The sequence below is a fragment of the Somniosus microcephalus genome, chromosome 6 (assembly GCF_052327205.1).
Source record: "Somniosus microcephalus isolate GS21.2 chromosome 6, FLI_Smic_1.0, whole genome shotgun sequence".
NCBI lineage: Eukaryota > Metazoa > Chordata > Chondrichthyes > Squaliformes > Somniosidae > Somniosus > Somniosus microcephalus.
The window spans coordinates 47,486,644-47,506,247 of record NC_140992.1 but is presented as its reverse complement, the minus strand read 5'-3'; the positions used below and the strand labels follow the sequence as shown (position 1 = coordinate 47,506,247).

The following is a 19,604-nucleotide window of genomic DNA, read 5'->3' as shown; positions in this document are numbered from 1 at the left end:
CCTCAGATAATGGAAGAATCCATGCCCGCATGCAGCAAGACCTGGATGACATTCAGGCTTGGGCTGATAAGTGGCAAGTAACATTCACGCCACACAAATGCTGTGCAATGAGACTCTCCAACAAGCGAGAGTCTAGCCACCGCCCCTTGACATTCAACGGCATTACCATCCCTGAATCCCCACCATCAACATCCTGGGAGTCACCATTGACCAGTACCTTAACTGGACCAGCCACATAAATACTGTGGCTACAAGAGCAGGTCAGAGTCTGGGTATTCTGTGGTGAGTGTTTCACCTCCTGACTCCCTAAAGCCTTTCCGCCATCTACAAGGCACAAGTCAGGAGTGTGATGGAATACTCTCCACTTGCCTGGATGAGTGCAGCTCCAACAACACTCGAGAAGCTCAACACCATCCAGGACAAAGCGGCCCACTTGATTGGCACCCCATCCACCGCCTTAAACATTCATTCCCTCCACCACCGGCGTACCATGGCTGCAGTGTGTACCATCTACAAGATGCACTGCAGCAACTCGGCAAGGCTTCTTCGACAACACTTCCCAAACCCACAACCTCTACCACCTAGAAGGACGGGGACAGCAGGCGCATGGGAACACCACCACCTGCAAGTTCCGCTCCACGTTACACACCATCCTGACTTGGAAATATATTTCCGTTCCTTCATTGTCGCTGAGTCAACATCTTGGAACTCCCTCCCTAACGGCACTGTGGGAGAACGTTCACCACACGGACTGCAGCGGTTCAGGGGCAACTAGGGATGGGCAATAAATGTTGGCCTTGTCAGCGACGCTTTCATCCCAAGAATGAATTATTTAAAAAAAAAAAAAAAAAAAAAAAAAAATTCTACCTGAAGTGCCTCTTGGAAGCAAATTTGCCCTGTATCAAGCACCAGAGCATGAATTCCCCACTGCTGACAGGCCATGATACTGTTTCATACCCTTCAAAACTCATGTATCAATTTTAAAATGACATTGAAGGAGGACACAGCTTCTTACTGCATTCACAGTAAAATGAGTTTGTGGGGCTACCAACTGAGTTCTTTTCCAAACAACCTCTTCTACTCCTGGAGATTAGCAAACACTACCACGTGGCTCGTTACTAGTTATTCATTGAATAGAAGCCACTAGTGACTTAGCATTAAAGGCAAAACTTACACATTGGTCTGAGTCAACAATAAGGGTGGAATGCATGTGTGTCTCAAATAATGCTTTACCACGGCCTGGCCCCTGTAATGCACTCTAACAAATGGCCTCAACAGGCTCATCCACATTGATTTCAGAGTACTGGCTCTCTTAAAACCAACATTCCGTGACACGGGTGTTTGATGGAGACTTTGGATCAGAGAGGTGATGTCCAGTCACTGGTTTTTGAACAATTGCTTCTAGAATTCCCAGAAATACTGCCAGCTATTCTGTCTTTGGGGGTAACTTTAATTTTTATCGCTGGGCGAAAAAACGGCGACCATGAATCGGCCGCCTGTTTTATACCCCGCTCAATTTTCTTTTCCATTGACTTCAAAATTACCGCTTTGGTGTTTTTCTAGCTTCATAGCTTCCAAGCGAACAGGAAAGTTCAGACCTATTGTTGATCTCCTAACGAGAGCACTTGCTTAATACATTTGAGATAGTCATAACCAGCGTTTCCCTTTTTTGGGTGCGCGGCCCATTCACAGTTTCGTGCACGTGTGAAACTTAACATTGGAAAAGCCGGTCCCGGGCTGCGCGGGACTGGCAGAGAGTTGCGCAGCCGCACAGTTTAGAGGGATCATAACTAAGCCATTTTAAGTCGCTGATATGAGAATATGGAAGTTCTATGTTTACAATCCAATGTGTGCATAAGATTGACCCTAAATTCTCTTTCGTGCGAAGATTGCTCCATGGATCTGAGGGAATGTAGGCTCTTTAAATGTAAATAAAAAATGCCCTTTATTGCTCTATGTATGGGACTAAACACTTGAAATCTTCCCAGCTATTTGTGGTTTATAAAGTTGGGTATTTGGTTACTGGACATTCCAGCTGATATCCAACATTGTCCTCCTTTAGCAAGAAAGGAAGCATTCTGTCTTTTTTCAAGACTGTCATAAAATGAAATACAATGGCCATTGTTTATTTTTGGTAGGCTGTTGTAGAATATTTATTAATGACTTAGATGAAGAAGAAGAGCTCTGTATATCCAAGCAGGAAGTTGCAAGGTGGCATAGATTAAGTGCGCAAAACTATGGCAAATGGAGTTCAATGTGGGAAAGTGAGGTCATTCATTTTGGACCCAAGAAAGATAAATCGGAGTATTTTCTAAATGGTGAGAAACTAGTGACTGTAGAAGAGCAAATAGATTTGAGTCCAAGTACAAAAATTATTAAAAGCCAGTACACATATATAAAAAAACCAATCAAAGTCTATTGGAATGTTGGCCTTTCTCAAGGGGGCTGGCATACAAAGGGGAGGAGTACTGGAGTACTATGTTTACTTTTGGGCACCGCAGCTCAAAGTATATATTGGCCTTGGAGGGGGTGCCGTGCAGATTCACCAGAATGATGCCGGGGCTTGGAGGGTTAAATTATGGCAACAGGTTTCAGAAACTTGGCTTATATTCCCTTAAGTATAGGAGATTGAGGGGTGATCTGATCGAGGTGTTTAAAATGTTAAAAGGATTTGATCAGGTAGATACGGAGAAACTTTCCTCTGGTGGGGGAATCCAGAACAAGGGGACATGATCTTAAATTAGAGCTAGGCCATTCAGGAATGAAATCAGGAAGCACTTTTTCTCACAAAGGGTAGTAGAAATTTGGAATTCTCTTCTCCCTAAAGACCATGGATGCTGGGACAATTGGAGCTGTCAAGACTTATAGATTTTTGTTATGTAAGGGTATCGAGGGGTATGGAGCAAATGTGGGAAAGTAGAGTTGTGGTGCAGAGCAGCCATGATCTGATGGAATGGCGGAGCAGACCCGAGGGGCTGAATGGCCTACTCCTGTTCTTGTGTCTTCAGCTTTTATGGCTATGGAGGTTGATTCTGTGGCCAATGAAATTTAAATGTCTGGCGTTGGTTAGGGTAGCTGGCTAAGGGCTTAATCTGGAAAGTGACTTCAAGGTTAGTATGTATTTTTTAGGGTGGGGTGTTGGAGGGAGAGGAGTGCAAGTGGTATGTAGCGTGCAGGTTAGTAAATCAGTACTTGAGGTTGATGGGGAGAGGGAGGAAAAAGAGAAGAATGCTATTGGTCATATGACATCTGGCCAATCAAGTTTGGCTAGTTTTAAAAGGCTACATTTTCAACACACCCATTCCTGTCATGATTTACTATACACTACTGGCATTTCATTTAGTGATTACACAACATGGAGCGCGTGTAATGTACCAGTATTGCATTGTCGGGGGAAAAAAAATTGTTATGGGTGACTTTTTTAAAAACTCGATGGCCTCCGAGTTTTCTTCTTGTGTGCATGTAAAGGAGATTTTGTCGAGGGCTCAAGTGAATCAAGATTCATAGTGTGCAGGGGAATTTTAGGGTTCGTTGGGTGGTGTATGACAAAACATTTATAAATTTGCAAATTGAAAACTGCTGGTGTGTTTGCTTTCTTAATGGAAGTGAGCAAATATATTTTGATGTAATGACTTTTACATCTACAAAGCAGTACTAGTTAAGAACTAAATGCTACATTGAAGAACTCATGGACTACCCAAAAAGTCATTTTCACAGGAGTACAGAGAATTTGGTATTTCCCTTCAAAAATCCTAGTTCTGTGTCTCCCCTTCTATATTATAAATTTGAGCAACTCTCAGCTGAATCATGATACTTTTGGCAGCTGGCCAAAGTGCACCAGTTCAAAGGTAACTGCCCAGCTGTGATCTTGATGCATTGTAACACTTTGGCAGTTATTTCATTCCATGGGAGCAATAATCTAGAATTTGATACAGGCATCTGCCCATTTCCAAAATTTGAAGATATTTTAACAGAATTTTTATCTTATGACACACTGCATAATTGATTACAGGCAATGTCCCCCATAAGCTGCGCCGCCCCCTGCGCGGCCTGCTTCCCCCAATTCAAATTTTTACGCATGTGCGTTATCTACAATGGAAAAGCTGGTGATTGGCCTGTGCGGGACCTTGCAGATGACTGTGCAGGCATTGGTTACAGATACTATTTTTGTGGCTTGTGCATCCCCGATTATAATCGCTCAACCTTTGGTGGCTGTGCTTTCTGTTGCCTAGGCCCTAAACTCCGGAATTCCCTGCCGAAACCTCTCCGCCTCTCTACCTCTCTTTCTTCCTTTAAGACACTCTTTAAAACCTACCTCTTTTGATCAAGCTTTTGGTCACCTGCCCTAATTTATCCTTATGTGGCTTGGTGTCAAATTTTTTGTCTTAAAATACTCCTGTGCAGCACCTTGGGACATTTTACTATGTTCAAGGTGCTATATAAATACTAGTTGTTATGAAAACTCACAAGCACCAGATAAATTCCAGACAAAGCTCCAAATGTTTATGTATATAAGACAGAGTGCAAACTGTAAAGGATCGCACTTTGGCTGCCTGCTTTCCCTGCCTCCTATAGTCTTTCCTTCCACTCTCTGTCTCAAACCTTTTCCCTTGTATCCCCAGCTACCTCTTGGTTTTTCTCCAGAGGTGGAAGGAACCGATCTTGCACAAACTCGTATCTCAGGTTCGCTACACACAGTTGGAAGACAGAAAACCAATAAAGAGAAATCAATACTTGAATTGGGGCATTATGGTAACATCAAATAGTCTGAGGGCTTCCAAATTATCTGAGTACCTTTCCAATTTTACTGTGAATTTCAGTTTTTTGCATCTTTCATAACCAATATGCTGACATTTTTGAGTTGTAAAGCTCTGATTCTCCCTTTTTTTTTTAAAGTGTGATTGGTAAGCATGCAGACCTTTTTGAATTAAGAAAAATCCTACATGTTTGACACTTTCTTCACCTCCTAAATGGACCTGCCTAATTTGTCTAATGGATGAAAAGTATATTTTAAATCGGATTTCATTGAAGCGGGATACTACAACTTTGTGATTGGGGGGGAAAAGAGAGAGGGAGGGTGAAGAAATTTTAATAGGTTGATGGTAACAATGGATGAGAACATAGAAATATGTCATGTATTGATTTTTAAAAAAATACATTTTTCTTATTGCTTAAGGTGTGACAGCATAGAAAAACTGAAAGTCCTACTGCCTAAGTTGGAACTAGAATTAAAAGATCAAGCAAAGTTTAAGGATTTTTACCAGTTCACATTCAACTTTGCAAAGAACCCGGGCCAGAAGGGCTTAGGTAAGTGCAGTATAAAAGATACGTTGACCTTCAAAAACATTCCAGTTCCGAGGTAAACTAAAAAGAACAGCATTCTGACAGACCTTGCCTTATTTATTGTAGTTACTTCAGAGTAATGCAGCCTGTGGGGGACAGAATTTTCACCGAATGCAAAGGGAAAACTTAAGGCAGAAGAATACAAAGCTTCTAATGTGACCCAAACCTGATGTCTGTTTGAGTCACATCATTTGTTTTTTGTTTTTGTTGGTTCAGCGGGGGCTGCTTGATAAGAGGGCAGGAAAAGTGTCATGTGGCATGTTGCTGTAATCTAGCTACTCATGGTTTTATGTGGCAGTCACATAAATTAGAGTTGGTGTGTTGGTAGTCGTGATTGCCCCTAGGTAGAAGTAAGGGATGGTAAATTAAATTAAGTTGGTTTTGTTTACTTTTTTTTTAATTTTGCTTAACTGATTGTAAATAGTGTTCCAACTGGAGCGATTTTAATGCAAACTTTTGTAATTTTATTTGGTCCTAGTCTAGTGCTTTTATATGTAGGCTCAGTTCTCCAAAACATTGATGTTAATGGTTTGTTATTTTTCACTTCTGACTATTTATGAAATTGGGGTAAGATTGCAGTACATTTTGAGGCATGCAGATCAACATATATGCAGCGACATGGATTTATCAACAAAATACTCATTTCCCCCCCCCCCCCCCCCCCCACAACCATTGTTATACAGGAAGTCATTCTTTGATAATATCTTGTGTACTATTTGAGTTCTTAAAGAGCAAACACTAAAAATGAACATAGCTTCTCTATTTATAGCAGATCCTGCCTGACTAAGTCTATTACAGCACTTTGGGTAGGTAAGAAATTGTGTATCCACCTGAACCACTTAACTTGCCAAGTGGAGCAGAGGACTCGGCCTTCCAAACTTCAGGCGCTACTATTGGGCACTCATTTAGGATATGGCCTTTCAACAGACTTTGTGGTTAGGATGGAAACCAAAGTGCCCCTGTGAACCCCCAAAAGCAATGTGCCTTCCTAGATTCTCAAGAAAGGCTATCAGGGTTCTATAAATGCCTCATAGTACCGTTAGTCCAGAAAGAGGTACTTCACTAAACATGCTCTTGCGTGTGTTAGTCCTCTATCCATGCTGGCACAATGGTGAACACCCAGAAGTAGTCACCGAGTAGATTCAGAAGCTGACATGAGGCACTTTCAGGGTTGGACAGCTTAGACATGACCTTCCAGCTATTTCACTACTTCTGAGACCAAGTGATACTCCACTCCAGCGCAAACCGACCCATCTGATCTATTTGCCCGCACTCTGGAAAATCTCCACAAATATATCTGCGCCATATTTATCTCCATGTCTGCAGACAACACAGAAAATCTAAAGGAGGCTTGGGAACAAGACCTAGGCTGCCAGATAACGAGGAATAGGGAGAAGTGTGGAGGCAGACCTACCTGCAGGACCTTCACATGCAGCAGAATGCAAGAGGGGCAGAACTAATTTTTCAAAGGTATAAACATAGATTAACTTTAGCAAAATGTTTAAAAATACAATGGTTACCATCATGGCTTTACAAAATTGCCATGTAACAATTAAATTCATTTTTGAAATTTTTATTTTAATCCTTCATGTGATATTTGCACATTAAACTGCGGAGTTAATCAGACGAGAGGGGGGAAAAAAAGTAAATGTTGCAAACACACAAGGTCCTTCGGCATCTGAAAAGGCAGGTTAAAGTTTTTTTTTTATAGAGAGCCTGTGTCAAAACTTATTCAGATAAATATATGTGGATTGCTAAACATAAACTTGTATAAGTTTGATTCTTTCACTACATGTGCTCAATCTGCAGCTGATGGAAGTTACCATCCTTCATTGCATGTCTACATATGATTAGTTAAGAGAAGATTCTTGATCCTTTTGGTCTTGTGATTTTGGTGTTCAAAATCCTGTTTTAAAATGTGATTTTCATGATTCCTGGAACTTCAAAAATACATGTTTTTACCTCCAGATACTCTGGCTGATCTTTCTGCTACGAAACAAATTCATGGAATAAGAATTGATACTTGAACAGTTTATTTAAACTATTATTAAACAGTTACGATCTTTGAAAGATTGACTAGATCAAAAGATCAAACAAATTGCTGGTTAAGTATGAATGGTCAAATTGAAATGTCAGTACAGGAAACTTTTTTTTATCCGGCACGGACGGGACCGACGTGGTGCCGGTTCATCAAAAATTCCGGATAACCGAACGCTATAGTAAAAGATACGGAGCTGAGAGCTCCGTTTAAAGCAACAAACCCTGCTTCAGAACAATGGGCACAAGTTGCAAGCGTCTCTGTAGCTTAGCAACAGCTGCAGCCACACCCTTGCACAGCAACAAATGGAGTAAAAAAAAAGTAATAAAAGTTACCTGAACCTACTCCTGAATTTTGCCGGTTAACAGAGATTTCCGGTTATTTAGGTGCCAGTAAATCGAAAGTTTCCTGTATAGTCTGAATTTTCTCTATTTCAGCTCATTTGTGGAAGCCCAAATTCAGGAAAAGTTACCTTTGGTGCTTGACTATTTATTTAAAAATCTGTTGGGCTATACAGGAGAACAAAATGTGGTAATTTGATGATTCCTGAGGCAGTGTGCTTAACACCATTTACCATGCCCTGCGTTAGGTTTTTGGTCATTTTGTTGGCTTGCGTCTGATTTGGTTTAAAAATCTAGATTTAAAATTTTTTGTTTCTGGAGTTTTTGTTTTGATGGGATCGGGCAGGATAGAGAAGAATGGGGTGCTCATGTCCAAGTTTTCTTCTGGCAGTTTAGTGAATGTGGTGTATGTCTTTTGTCTTTGTTTACTTAGTCATGGAAGGTTCACCAGACCTAGGCCATAAGAAATGCATCTTAACCGTTGCGAATCTCTGAAATTTGTGTTTCTACAATTGAAGATCACCTTTCTCACAGAAAATTAGTCTGCCTGTAAAATAAACGCCTGTTCGGTGATCATTAACAAAAATACCAGCATTTTATGCAGTGTGTTTTTATAAACCCATCTTGGTGGTCTCTAACAAACCACATTAGTATTCTGATGTGCCCTGCCACAGACTGATGCAATGTGATTATTCTCTTATGATTTCCATCTCGCCACACGGTGTAGGCAAAGGGGTCCTTTTGCGTGGAAGGGTAGAACAGCAGACAAATAAACTTTCACTGTGCTTCCTCACCTCCTTCTGGCTGGTTAAAGAAAGCTACTAGGAGACCCTGGCTTGTGCCTCAATTTGTGGGATTGTGAAAATTTTCAAGTAAATTTGAGAAATCTGGAAGTGAAATGGGAAGAAACGGAAGAGAATTAATTTATCTTTGTCGCATTCAAAGCATTCTACCTAACTTGGCTCCCATTTTGTGGAGGATAAAAAGAACATTCTGGATGTTGGTTATTTCATTACAAGTGAAGCACTATTGCTGACTAAAAAGCAAACCATTTATATTAACTGGTGCACTTTCTTTGTTTCTAAAATATGGTGGCATGATCTAGGTTTTGTAACCCAGGTTAGTTAATGGCACCTGGTAAAATCCCAGAAAACTGAGTTGAACCTCATCCACATTTTTATAACCCATTTTAAAATATGAACAATGAAAAATAAATGACTGGCGATTTAAGTTTGGGCTGACAAAATCCATCTCCTGGCAGCTCAGTGCTACAGTACAAAACAACCTGCAATTTAGTGCCCAGGTCACATAAGGATGACTATCATAAGAACATAACATAAGAACTAGGAGCAGGAGTAGGCCAATCGGCCCCTCGAGCCTGCTCCACCATTCAATAAGATCATGGCTGATCTGATCCTAACCTCAAATCTTCTATCACTCTCCATCCACCCGAACCCATGTGATCTCCCAGGAGAGGCGAAAAACCAGATAAAAGACCCAATGGCCAATTTGGGAGAAAAAAATCTGGGAAATTCCTCTCCGACCCATCTAGGCGATCGAAATTCTTCCAGGAGATCACTCTGTCCCTATATTTTCTACAGTACTTACCGTCTGTAAAGGCGATCTCCACCCCAGCCAGGAACAGGAATAAAACCATCTCCTGAAATCTAACACAGAATTAGAACACAGTAGGAGCAGAACCAGGCTACACGGCCCCTGGGCCCACTCCACTACCCACAGGGCCATGACCATTCCGAACCTAGACTCATGTCCAATTTCCTGCCCGCTCCCCGTAACCCTTAATTCCCTTTACTTCTAGGAAACTATTTCTGTTTTAAATGTATTTAATGATGTAGCTTCCACAGCCTTCTGGGGCAGCAAATTCCACAAACCTACCACCCTCTGAGTGAAGAAGTTTCTCCTCATCTCAGTTCTGAAAGAGCAGCCCCTTATTCTAAGATTATGCCCCCTAGTTCTAGTTTCACCCATCATTGGGAACATCCTCACCGCATCCACCCGATCAAGCCCCTTCACAATCTTATATGTTTCAATAAGATCGCCTCTCATTCTTCTGAACTCCAATGAGTAGAGTCCCAATCTACTCAACCTCTCCTCATATGACCACCCCCTCATCCCTGGGATTAACCCAGTGAACCTTCTTTGTACTGACTCGAGAGCAAGTATGTCCTTTCTTAAGTATGGACACCAAAACTGTATGCAGTATTCCAGGTGCGGTCTCACCAATACCTTGTACAACTGAAGCAATACCTCCCTATTTTTATATTCTATCCCCCTAGCAATGAAAGCCAACATTCCATTGGCCTTCTTAATCACTTGCTGCACCTGCATACTAACCTTTTGAGTTTCGTGCACCAGGACCCCCAGATCCCTTTGTACTTCAGTACTTTCCAGTTTCTTGCCATTAAGATAATAACTTGCTCTACGATTTTTTCCTGCCAAAGTGCATAACCTCACACTTTCCAGTATTGTATTCCATCTGCCAAATCTCTGCCCACTTACTTAGCCTGTCTATGTCCCCTTGCAGGTTTTTTTTATGTCCTCCTCACTCACTACTTTCCGTCCCATCTTTGTATCGTCTGAAGTGTCCTACCCTGGTTAGGATTTAGGCATAGTATTGGAGAAAAATTAGAGGGAGCTGTATTCTGTAACTAGCCTGTATTGTACCTAACCTGAGTGCTTGGTGCAAAAGATGGAACATACTCTTATTGAAATCCCTCTTAATCACAAAAAGTTAACATAAATAGGATGAGGGGTATGCAGTTATAAGCGGGTAAGCAAAATCAGATATCTGTTTTAATCACTTAATAACTGTTGATGTTTATAACTCATGTTGGGGAGAAATGACATGCAAATAGAACTTGTAGAAAAATGCACTTTGGATCTGAAGTCTCTATTTACTAATATTACAAACATTTTGCTTCTACTGCTAGTGAACAGTTTAATTGTTAAAATCCATTCTTTGTGTCCTGCCATTTCCATTTGACTTTAAGATGACTGACCTGTTGCCGCTTGGCTAATTTGTCCTCACTCGCCTATCCATGCCTGTCTGGGTTGGCTGGGCATGTTGTGCAGTCTTTAAAATATTACATTATACTGAATTGCTCCATAGTCTTTGTTATGAAGGATAACACCTGTACATTTGAGAAGCCATTAAATAAACCAGCATCTCCCTTTATGACATTGAGATTAATGGGGCCATCAAGTAGCACATAATTACACTGTAAATACATAGTTTTAATCAAATATTTTGTTATGGGAACTGTAATCCCTCTACCTATTGGGATTTAACCATTTTTTTTTTTAAACCTCCTACTGATGTATAGTGAGCTTAATCTCTATAGGCATTTTCTGCTGATCAGGTGCTGAAACTAGGGAGTTTTAGATTATTGTTTTAATTAGTTTTACATCACTTCCTCTAGCTAAATAGTCATTACAGCAGCCATGCCAAAATGGAGGAACATTTGCATAACGTTAATGTTTAAAAATTATTTGGCTATAACACCTGCAGTGCTACTCTCGACTTCATTGATGTAAATGTTTGAACTTTCCTGTAACTACTGAAGATGTACTTAAAATTTTATTTTGCAGATTTAGAAATGGCAATTGCATACTGGAATTTAGTACTTGCTGGGCGATTCAAATTCTTAGATCTATGGAATAAGTTTTTATTGGTGAGTACAAGTATGAAAATTTCCAACTGAATCTGATTTATTTTTTGTTTTGAAAGATGATTTCTATTAGGGCAGTCCCTAAAGAAGTTAAATCTGGTTTATACAATGCAGGCATCAGGTTATAATCAGGATTTTACAGCACATCATTGTGCCTGTGCTGGCCCTCTAAGAGCTATCCACTTAGTCCCATTCCCACACCCTTTAAAACTTTCCTTTTTCAAATATTTATCCACTTTCCTTTTAAAAGCTATTATCTATTCTGCTTTCACCACTAATAAGATATTTCATGTCCTAAAAACCTCTGTAAATAAATTTGTCCTAACTTCTCCTTTGTTCTTTTGGTCATGATCTTCAATTTATTCCCTCCAGTTGCTGACACTGACTAGTGGGAATAGTTTTTCTTGGTTACCAAAACCACTTATTAGATATTTTCTTAACCACCTTTTATTATAATGAAAAGAGTCCCAACTTCTCTAGTCTGTCCTCCTAACTAAAGCCTCTTATCCCTGAGATCACCCTGCTGAATCTCTTCTGCATCTCTGCATGGCATTGATGTCCTCCTGAAAGTAAGATGTCCAAAACTGAGCACAGTATTCTAATTGCATCTAACCAATTGTTTATATAGCTTTAGCATTACCTTTGATTATATTATAGCCTACGTTTCCTTATGCATTTTTTTAACCACTTCATCAACTTGCCCTTCCACTTTTATAGATTTATATATCTGCCCCTGCTTTTCTATTTTTAGTATTGTACCATCAAGTGTATATGACTTCTCATTCTCTTTCCCCCCCCCCCCCCCCCCATGTAACGCCTCACATTTCTCATTTAAATTTCACGACAATCAACTAACTTATTTATGTCCTCCTGAAGATAGAATCTTGCAGCACAGACGGAGGCCATTCAGCCCATCATGCCAGCTTTTTCCCATAACCCTGCAAATTAGTTTTCCTCAAATACATGCCCATATGCCTTTTGAAAGTTCCTATGGAATCTGATTCCACCACCCTTTCAAGTAGTGTGTTCCTGATCAGCATAACCGTCTGTGAAATAATTTCTCTTCATTTCCCCTCTAGTTCTTTTGCCAATTATTTTAATTCTGTCCTCTAGTTACTGACCCACTTGCCAGAAGAAACAGTTTCTCCCTACTTTATTAAAACCCCTGTGTTCAGTGCCATTCACAACTCCACAGATCATGAAGCAGTCCATGCCCGCATGCAACAAGACCTGGACGCCGTTCAGGCTCGGGCTGATAAGTGGCAGGTAACATTCGCGCCACAGAAGTGCCAGGCAATGACTATCTCCAACAAGCAAGAGTCTAACCACCTCCCCTTGACATTCAATGGCATTACCATCACTGAATCCTCCACTATCCACATCCTTGGGGAGGGGGGGGGGGGCGGTCGGGGGTCAACATTAACCGGAAACTTAACTGGACCAGCCACACACACACTGTGGCAACAAGAGCAGGTCAGAGGCTAGGTATTCTGTGGCGAGTGTCTCACCTCCCGACTCCCTAAAGCCTTTCCACCATCTACAAGGCACAAGTAAGGATTGTGATGGAATACTCTCCACTTGCCTGGATGAGTGCAGCTCCAACAACACTCAAGAAGCTCGAAAGCAGCCCGCTTGATTGGCATCCCATCCACCACCTTAAACATTCACTCCCACCACCTTAAACATTCACTCCCACCACCACCGGCGTACCGTGGCTGCAGTGTGTACCATCTACAAGATGCACTGCAGCAACTCGCCGAGGCTTCTTCGGCAGCACCTCCCAAACCCGCGACCTCTTCCACCTAGAAGGACAAGGGCAGCAGGCGCATGGAAACACCACCACCTCCAAGTCACACACGATCCTGACTTAGAAGTATATCGCCGATCCTTTATTGTCGCTAGGTCAAAATCCTGGAACTCCCTACCTAACAGCACTGTGGGAGTACCATCACCACATGGACTGCAGCGGTTCAAGAAGGCGACTCACCACCACCTTCTCAAGGGTAACTAGGGATGGGCAATAAATGCTGGCCTTGCCAGCGACACCCAGATCCCATAAACGAATTTTTAAAAAATAATAATTTTGAATACCTCTATTAGGTCTCCCCTTCTCCTTCTATGCTCTAAGGAGAACAATGCAACTGCTCCAATCTCTTCACATAACTGAAGGCCCTCATTCCTGATAAACCACCACCAACTCCATACCTCTCCCTGGCAACTGTCTGAGACTGAACCAGACTGTTTGCAATAAAAACAGAAAATGCTGGAAATACTCGGCAGGTCAGGCAGCGTCTGTGGCGAGAGAAACCGAGTTAACATTTCAGGTCGATGAGAGTATTTCTAGCATTTCTGTTTTTATATCCGATTTCCAGCATCTGCAGTATTTTGCTTTTGTGTCAGACTGTTCGCAACCTTGGTATCGTATTTGATCCTGAGATGAGCTTCCGAGCATATATCCGCGCCATCACTAAGACCGCTTATTTCCACCTCCGTAACATAGCCCGACTCCGCCCTGCCTCAGCTCATCTACTGGAACCCTCATCCATGCCTTCGTTACCTCTAGACTTGACTATTCCACGCACTCCTGGCCAGCCTCCCATCTTCTACCCTCCATAAACTTAAGGCCATCCAAAACTCTGCTGTCTGTATCCCAACTTGCACCAAGTCCTGTTCACCCATCACCCCATGTTCACTGACCTACATTGGCTCCCGGTTAAACAACTGATTTTAAAATTCTCATTCTTATTTTCAAATCCCTCCATGGCCTCGCCCCTCCCTATCGCTAACCTCCTCCAGCAATACAGCCCTCCGAGATATCTGCGCTCCTCCAATCTGGCCTCTTGCACATCCCTGATTTTAATCGCTCCACCATTGGCAGCCATGCCTACAGCTGTCGAGGCCTTAATCTCTGGAATTTCCTCCCTAAACCCCCCCCTCTTTCCTCCTTTAAGACGCTCCTTAAAACCTATCTCTTTGACCAAGCTTTTGGCCATCTGCCCTAATATTCCCTATGTGGCTTGGAATCAAATTTTGTCTGAATGCTCCTGTGAAGCACCTTGGGACATTTTACTCCGTTAAAGGCACTATATAAATGCAAGTAGTTATTGTTCCGTCTCCAAGACCTTGACATCCTTCCTAAAACGTGGTGCCCAGAATTCTACACATTACTCCAGCTGAGGCCTAACCAGTGATTTGTAAAGGTTAACCATAACTTCCTTGTTTTTGTATTCAATGCCCCTATTCACAAAGCCAAGAATCCCTTTTGCTTTCTTACCAACCGCCTTACCAACAAGATGCTTAGTATTCACAGCTAACTACACATCCTATTTTTGTGTCGCCTGCAAATTTTAAGTGTGTCCTGGTATACGTATGAGAAAGAGAAGGGCAATGGTCCCAACACTTAACCCAGAGAGAAACCATTGTTTATATCCCTGCAGTCCAGAAAACGCCTGTTAACCACTACTCTCTCCTCTTGTCCTTTCGTGCACTTTCTATCCATGCTGCCACACTCTTTAATACCATGCACATTAATTTTATTAACAAGCCTCCTATTCAGTACCTGCTCATGTGCATTTTGAAAATCCATATACATAGCATCTTTCACATTTCCTCTATCAATGCACACTTTTTTTATTTCCTTAAAGACCTCTTAAATTTGTCAGACACAATTGGCTTTTACTGGTCAATGCTAGCTGCCCTGAATGAACCCATGTCTTTCTGCATAAGTATTAATTTTACCTGTGTAGCTTGTGAAACTTACCCGCTACCATGTTAGGCTGACTGGTCTATAGTTATCTGGTTTATTCATTTTTCCCTTTGTGAACAAAGGTATTAATTTGTCAACCTTCCAGTCCTCTAGCATAACTTCCATATCTAAGGACCTTTTAGATAGGAAATGAGTTAAATTCCACTTGGCTTGTTCTTGCCATGACTCTGGTTCTCCTTTCCAGTAAGAGCACAGTCTGTCCTTTTGAATAGTATAAGACCTCTTCCTTCCCCACCCAAACAGACTCCATTCCACAAAAAACAGATTGACTTCTTAATAGTTTAGCGATCAAAAATTAAAATAATCTATGACTGTCTTTGAATCCTTTCCACTGTATCTGTCTTCTCATAAGTATGCTGACCAAAATGGGACCCAATATTAGTACAGGAAACTTTCTGGTATCCGGCACTGACTGGACCGAGCTGGTGCCATTGGATCAAAACTGCCGTATAAACCAGCGGCAATGTTAAAACATAGAGCTTTTCAGCTCCGTGTGAATCAACAAACCCTGTTGCTTAGCAACAGCTTCAAAACAGTCGGCTGCAGCTGCAAGCGTCTCTAGCTGAAGCTGTTACTTAGCTACAGACCTTGCAGAGCCTGACTGGGGAAAAAAAAGCAACGAGAAGTAAAAAAAACTTATAGAAAACGGCTCCTGAATTTTGCCGGTAGATAGAGCTTTCTGGACTTTTAGCCTCCGGTTAAACGAAAGTTTCCTGTACTTGGTCACTTTGTCCTCCATCCTCAGGCCCAACAGAAAAAATGTTAAAACTCACTTTTTCCAGAAAAGTCTGGAAAACATCAGTCAAGGCGGGACTTCGAGTTCTGGTTTCCTGGTTGAGGCCAATACTCCAGCAGTGTGGCTACGGGTCTGCCTTTAAAGCATAAATATCAAAATGTAACATAACTGAGTTGCTAGTTAACAAATAAGGGAGAAAGTTTATTTTGTTATTGTAGTTGCAGAAATGTTATAATATTTTGTTGCAGTTCAGGTGAATGGAAAACATTGGGTGGGAGCAAATAGATTCAGAGGCAAATTTGTTCTTTGATATTAAATGAATCTCTAACTTCCAAAAATCAGTATATATGAAATATTGCAATGTAACCACTAAATTAAGTGTAGCCTGTTTTCAAAGCAACTGATGTCATGACAAGTTCTGGCTAAGATGCTGTACTCGATTAATGCATTATGACTTCCTCAGTAAAATTCAGTGGAGATCTGGTAAATACAACAGAGCTCCTTGTTTGGTTTGAACTTTTAGGTTTTTAGTATTTACTTCAGGTCACTGTTGGATTGCAGTCGGCTGCTAGAAAGGGATAAATTGCAGAAACAGATTTTCAGTTTTGTACAGCAAAGCTTACTTCATTGTTTCTCAGTACATTCAATGGCACAATTTATGGTTTTGATGTCTTTAAAAATTGTTGCATATTTGCATTCAGGAACATCATAAAAGATCAATACCTAAAGACACCTGGAACCTTCTGTTAGACTTCAGCTGTATGATTGCTGATGACATGTCCAATTATGATGAAGAAGGTATGCTATCTATAAAATAATTGGCAAAAAGTTATTCTAAAGCTGCTTTGGCCTACATGATTATTATTCACCCTATGCTAAATATCATTGAAAAATTGTTTTGATAATTACTTTGGAATCAGTCACTAAGATCTCTGCTTTGTAATTTAGTACTGTGAGTAATTTAAGAGGTAAATTTACACTTTATCAACCATTAAGATGAGTTCTATGATTTTTAAATATCAAGTGAGACAGTTTAAATAGGGCAAATTTTAGCAATTTGTAGGACACAACAGATTTAAGCTTAGTTTCATTTGTTAGTAAAAGCTGCCAGACTTTTAAAGTTACACCATATCAGTTACTATAGAGATGTTAAAAATGAATGTGACATCAGATTCAGGTTTGAATACTGTACCCGTTTACTTCTGGCTTGAGTTTGAATCCAGCTTGGCTGTTTGGGTTGACAACACCATTGCACCTCAATCTAAGGAAAGTGAATTTGGGTAATCTGAATTTACGCTTGCCAGACATGAGCCAAACAGCCTGAAACTGTCCTGAATTTGTTACAAAATTAGCAGTCATTTAATGTTACATTGGCGCAGGAATGGAGGACTACTCAACTGAGGCTAATGTTGAGGCACAATATACAGAGTTGTACTCTGCATCTCACCCTTGCAGTATCTGACCTGGGAGTTATTTCTGTCGCAAGGTGGTAAAAGTTCAGTTTCCCTGATCTGTGCTCCCCTCCTGGGTGAACACAGGATTAGCTAAACAAAAGCTGACAGATACTTAGTATGTGCTTGGTAATAGTTCAGTTTATTGAGTAACAATCTTAAATGAAGTAGAAATGCTATTTGGAAGTATGGGGGGGGAAAAAAAAAAAAAAAAATTACATGCAACTTTCTGATGTGTTTCAGGAGCATGGCCGGTGCTTATTGATGACTTTGTGGAATTTGCACGACCACAAATCACTGGGACAAAAAGTACAACAGTGTAGCATTGGGAAGCCTTGTCGCAGAATGTACATGATGTGTACAGAATGAAAAATACAGCAAATAATGCACAGTCATTTCACAATTAGTTAATAAAATGCTGATCAATGGATTGAAGTGAAGATCAATCCTTTTATTCTATCCAGAGGGTTGTTAACACCAAAAAGGACTTTTCTTCAATCATATCGTATTCATTTAATGGTGGTTTGGGCTTCTGTCTTAGTCAGGACCTCTATGTAATTTCATCAACACTGAGCGTGAGTTCCATCTGTATACTCTTTGGGATCCTGTACCATTCATCTTGCATCCGTTTGGAGGACTTTTCTGAAAGGATAATTTTATAGTGCTTTTTGACATCAAGCACATTGCTGCCTTCAGTTAGGAGCTGAACAGCATTCTTGGACACCGGAAATCTGTATTTGAAATGGAAACCTTGATTTGATCTTAGTACTTTTTAAATTATGTAAACGGGCAGTTAGACCATCACAGAATCTTACTTTAGCTAATCTTTCAGCCGTTTCTTGTTCTATGGCAGATTACTTGTCATAAAGTCTTACTTTTCTATGAAGACTGCATCATACCATTGCCTATGTACGAAATTCGGTCCTGCTCCATAATGAAAGTGGCAGTAGAATGGTGCAATTCTACAAATGAGATCTGTGGTATTTACTGTTTGTTTTGCTTTTTGATGGGAATGAAGTTTCTCTTCCACTCTGGGCCATCTGATATTAGCATATTGCTAAACTTTTTTTTAGGTCAGGTATAATGCAAGGGGCACCCTTGTCACCATTCTGATACTGGATTTTGCATCTTGGCTTCAGATATTTGCCCTGTGCAGTGCCCTGGATGGTATTTCAGGTTTCCTTTCCAACTGCATTATGCTCAAATTAAGACTGCTGAATTAGGTTTAGTGCTGTTGACTAAGAAACTGAAATTTCTCCACTCTTTCCAACTCAGGCAGGCCACAGCCATGCTTAACAAAGAAAACAGCACAGACCTTCCCTTATTTTTTTCATATTCATGGAAAGTTGACTAGAAATACCTCTGTCTTTTCGTTGGTGTTTGTAGCCAAGTTTAAAATCGTCTGCTTTAAAGAAAGTATTAAAGGCAATTATTTTACACCTGTTTTGATCCTGCATCCCAGCTCACAATTCATTTGTATGCAAAATGGGATGTTTAAGTTGACTTGGCAACCATCATTAACATTGGGGAGAAGAATTGAAAATCTCAGTGTGAAATGGATTTTGATGCTTGTGCGCTTAGCATAGTTTTACCAGTAGTTTCCCCAATAAAGTTCAGATAGGTTGCCATGTCTATTGAGCGTTCCCTCCATACGTATAAGTGAGTTGTAAAATAGAGGGTAACGAAATGTTTCAAAAACTAATTTCTCAGGTCAGCATTCAGTGCAGGTTTAAGATGAGCCTTTTTATTACCCAGACACACAAGTTTAAAATATGTAGAATAATCCATTTAAATAGTAATCAAAATCTGATTCTTACTGTAAATGGCTCCCATGTTGGTCTAATGATGCATTATTCAGGTAAAAGCTTAGAGCTGGAAGAGGCTACAGTCATTAGGATGTTTTACTTTTTATTACAAATCCTTGATCTGGATTTCATACTTGGGTCTTCAAAGAGAAAGCCGTGTATGTTATGCCCTGTGCTAATCTCAAATGCATTTTAAAATTGTTTAATAAACTTTAATTTATAGGTGTTCTGATGTTACACTGCCATCTAATGCAGTTGACTTTCAATCAGTTTTCACTCACCTGTGCTTTGAATCCTGAAATTGCGTTACATTGTTCCTTTCATTTATTTGTGATATGTACAGCCAATGTAGAAACATCTCAATCAGGTTCCACAGTTTGTTACATGCCCAATTGAGTTTTTTGACTTCAACCATTTTATTAATCCAAGTTAAAC

At 40.6% G+C, this 19,604-nt stretch overlaps 1 protein-coding gene across 2 annotated transcripts in view; it reads left to right on the top strand.

Annotated features, from left to right (window-relative positions):
• The window catches only part of dcun1d1 (DCN1, defective in cullin neddylation 1, domain containing 1 (S. cerevisiae)), a 53,751-nt gene extending 34,356 nt beyond the window's left edge, over positions 1 to 19,395 (top strand). For both annotated transcript variants that reach the window (XM_085990143.1, XM_085990144.1), the window contains exons 4-7: positions 5,177 to 5,307; positions 11,332 to 11,414; positions 16,615 to 16,711; positions 17,608 to 19,395. In XM_085990143.1, the coding sequence (XP_085846269.1) occupies positions 5,177 to 5,307; positions 11,332 to 11,414; positions 16,615 to 16,711; positions 17,608 to 17,687 (391 nt within the window). In that variant the 3' untranslated portion in view covers positions 17,688 to 19,395. The remainder of the gene's footprint in view (positions 1 to 5,176; positions 5,308 to 11,331; positions 11,415 to 16,614; positions 16,712 to 17,607) is intronic.
• The last annotated feature ends 209 nt before the right edge of the window (positions 19,396 to 19,604 follow it).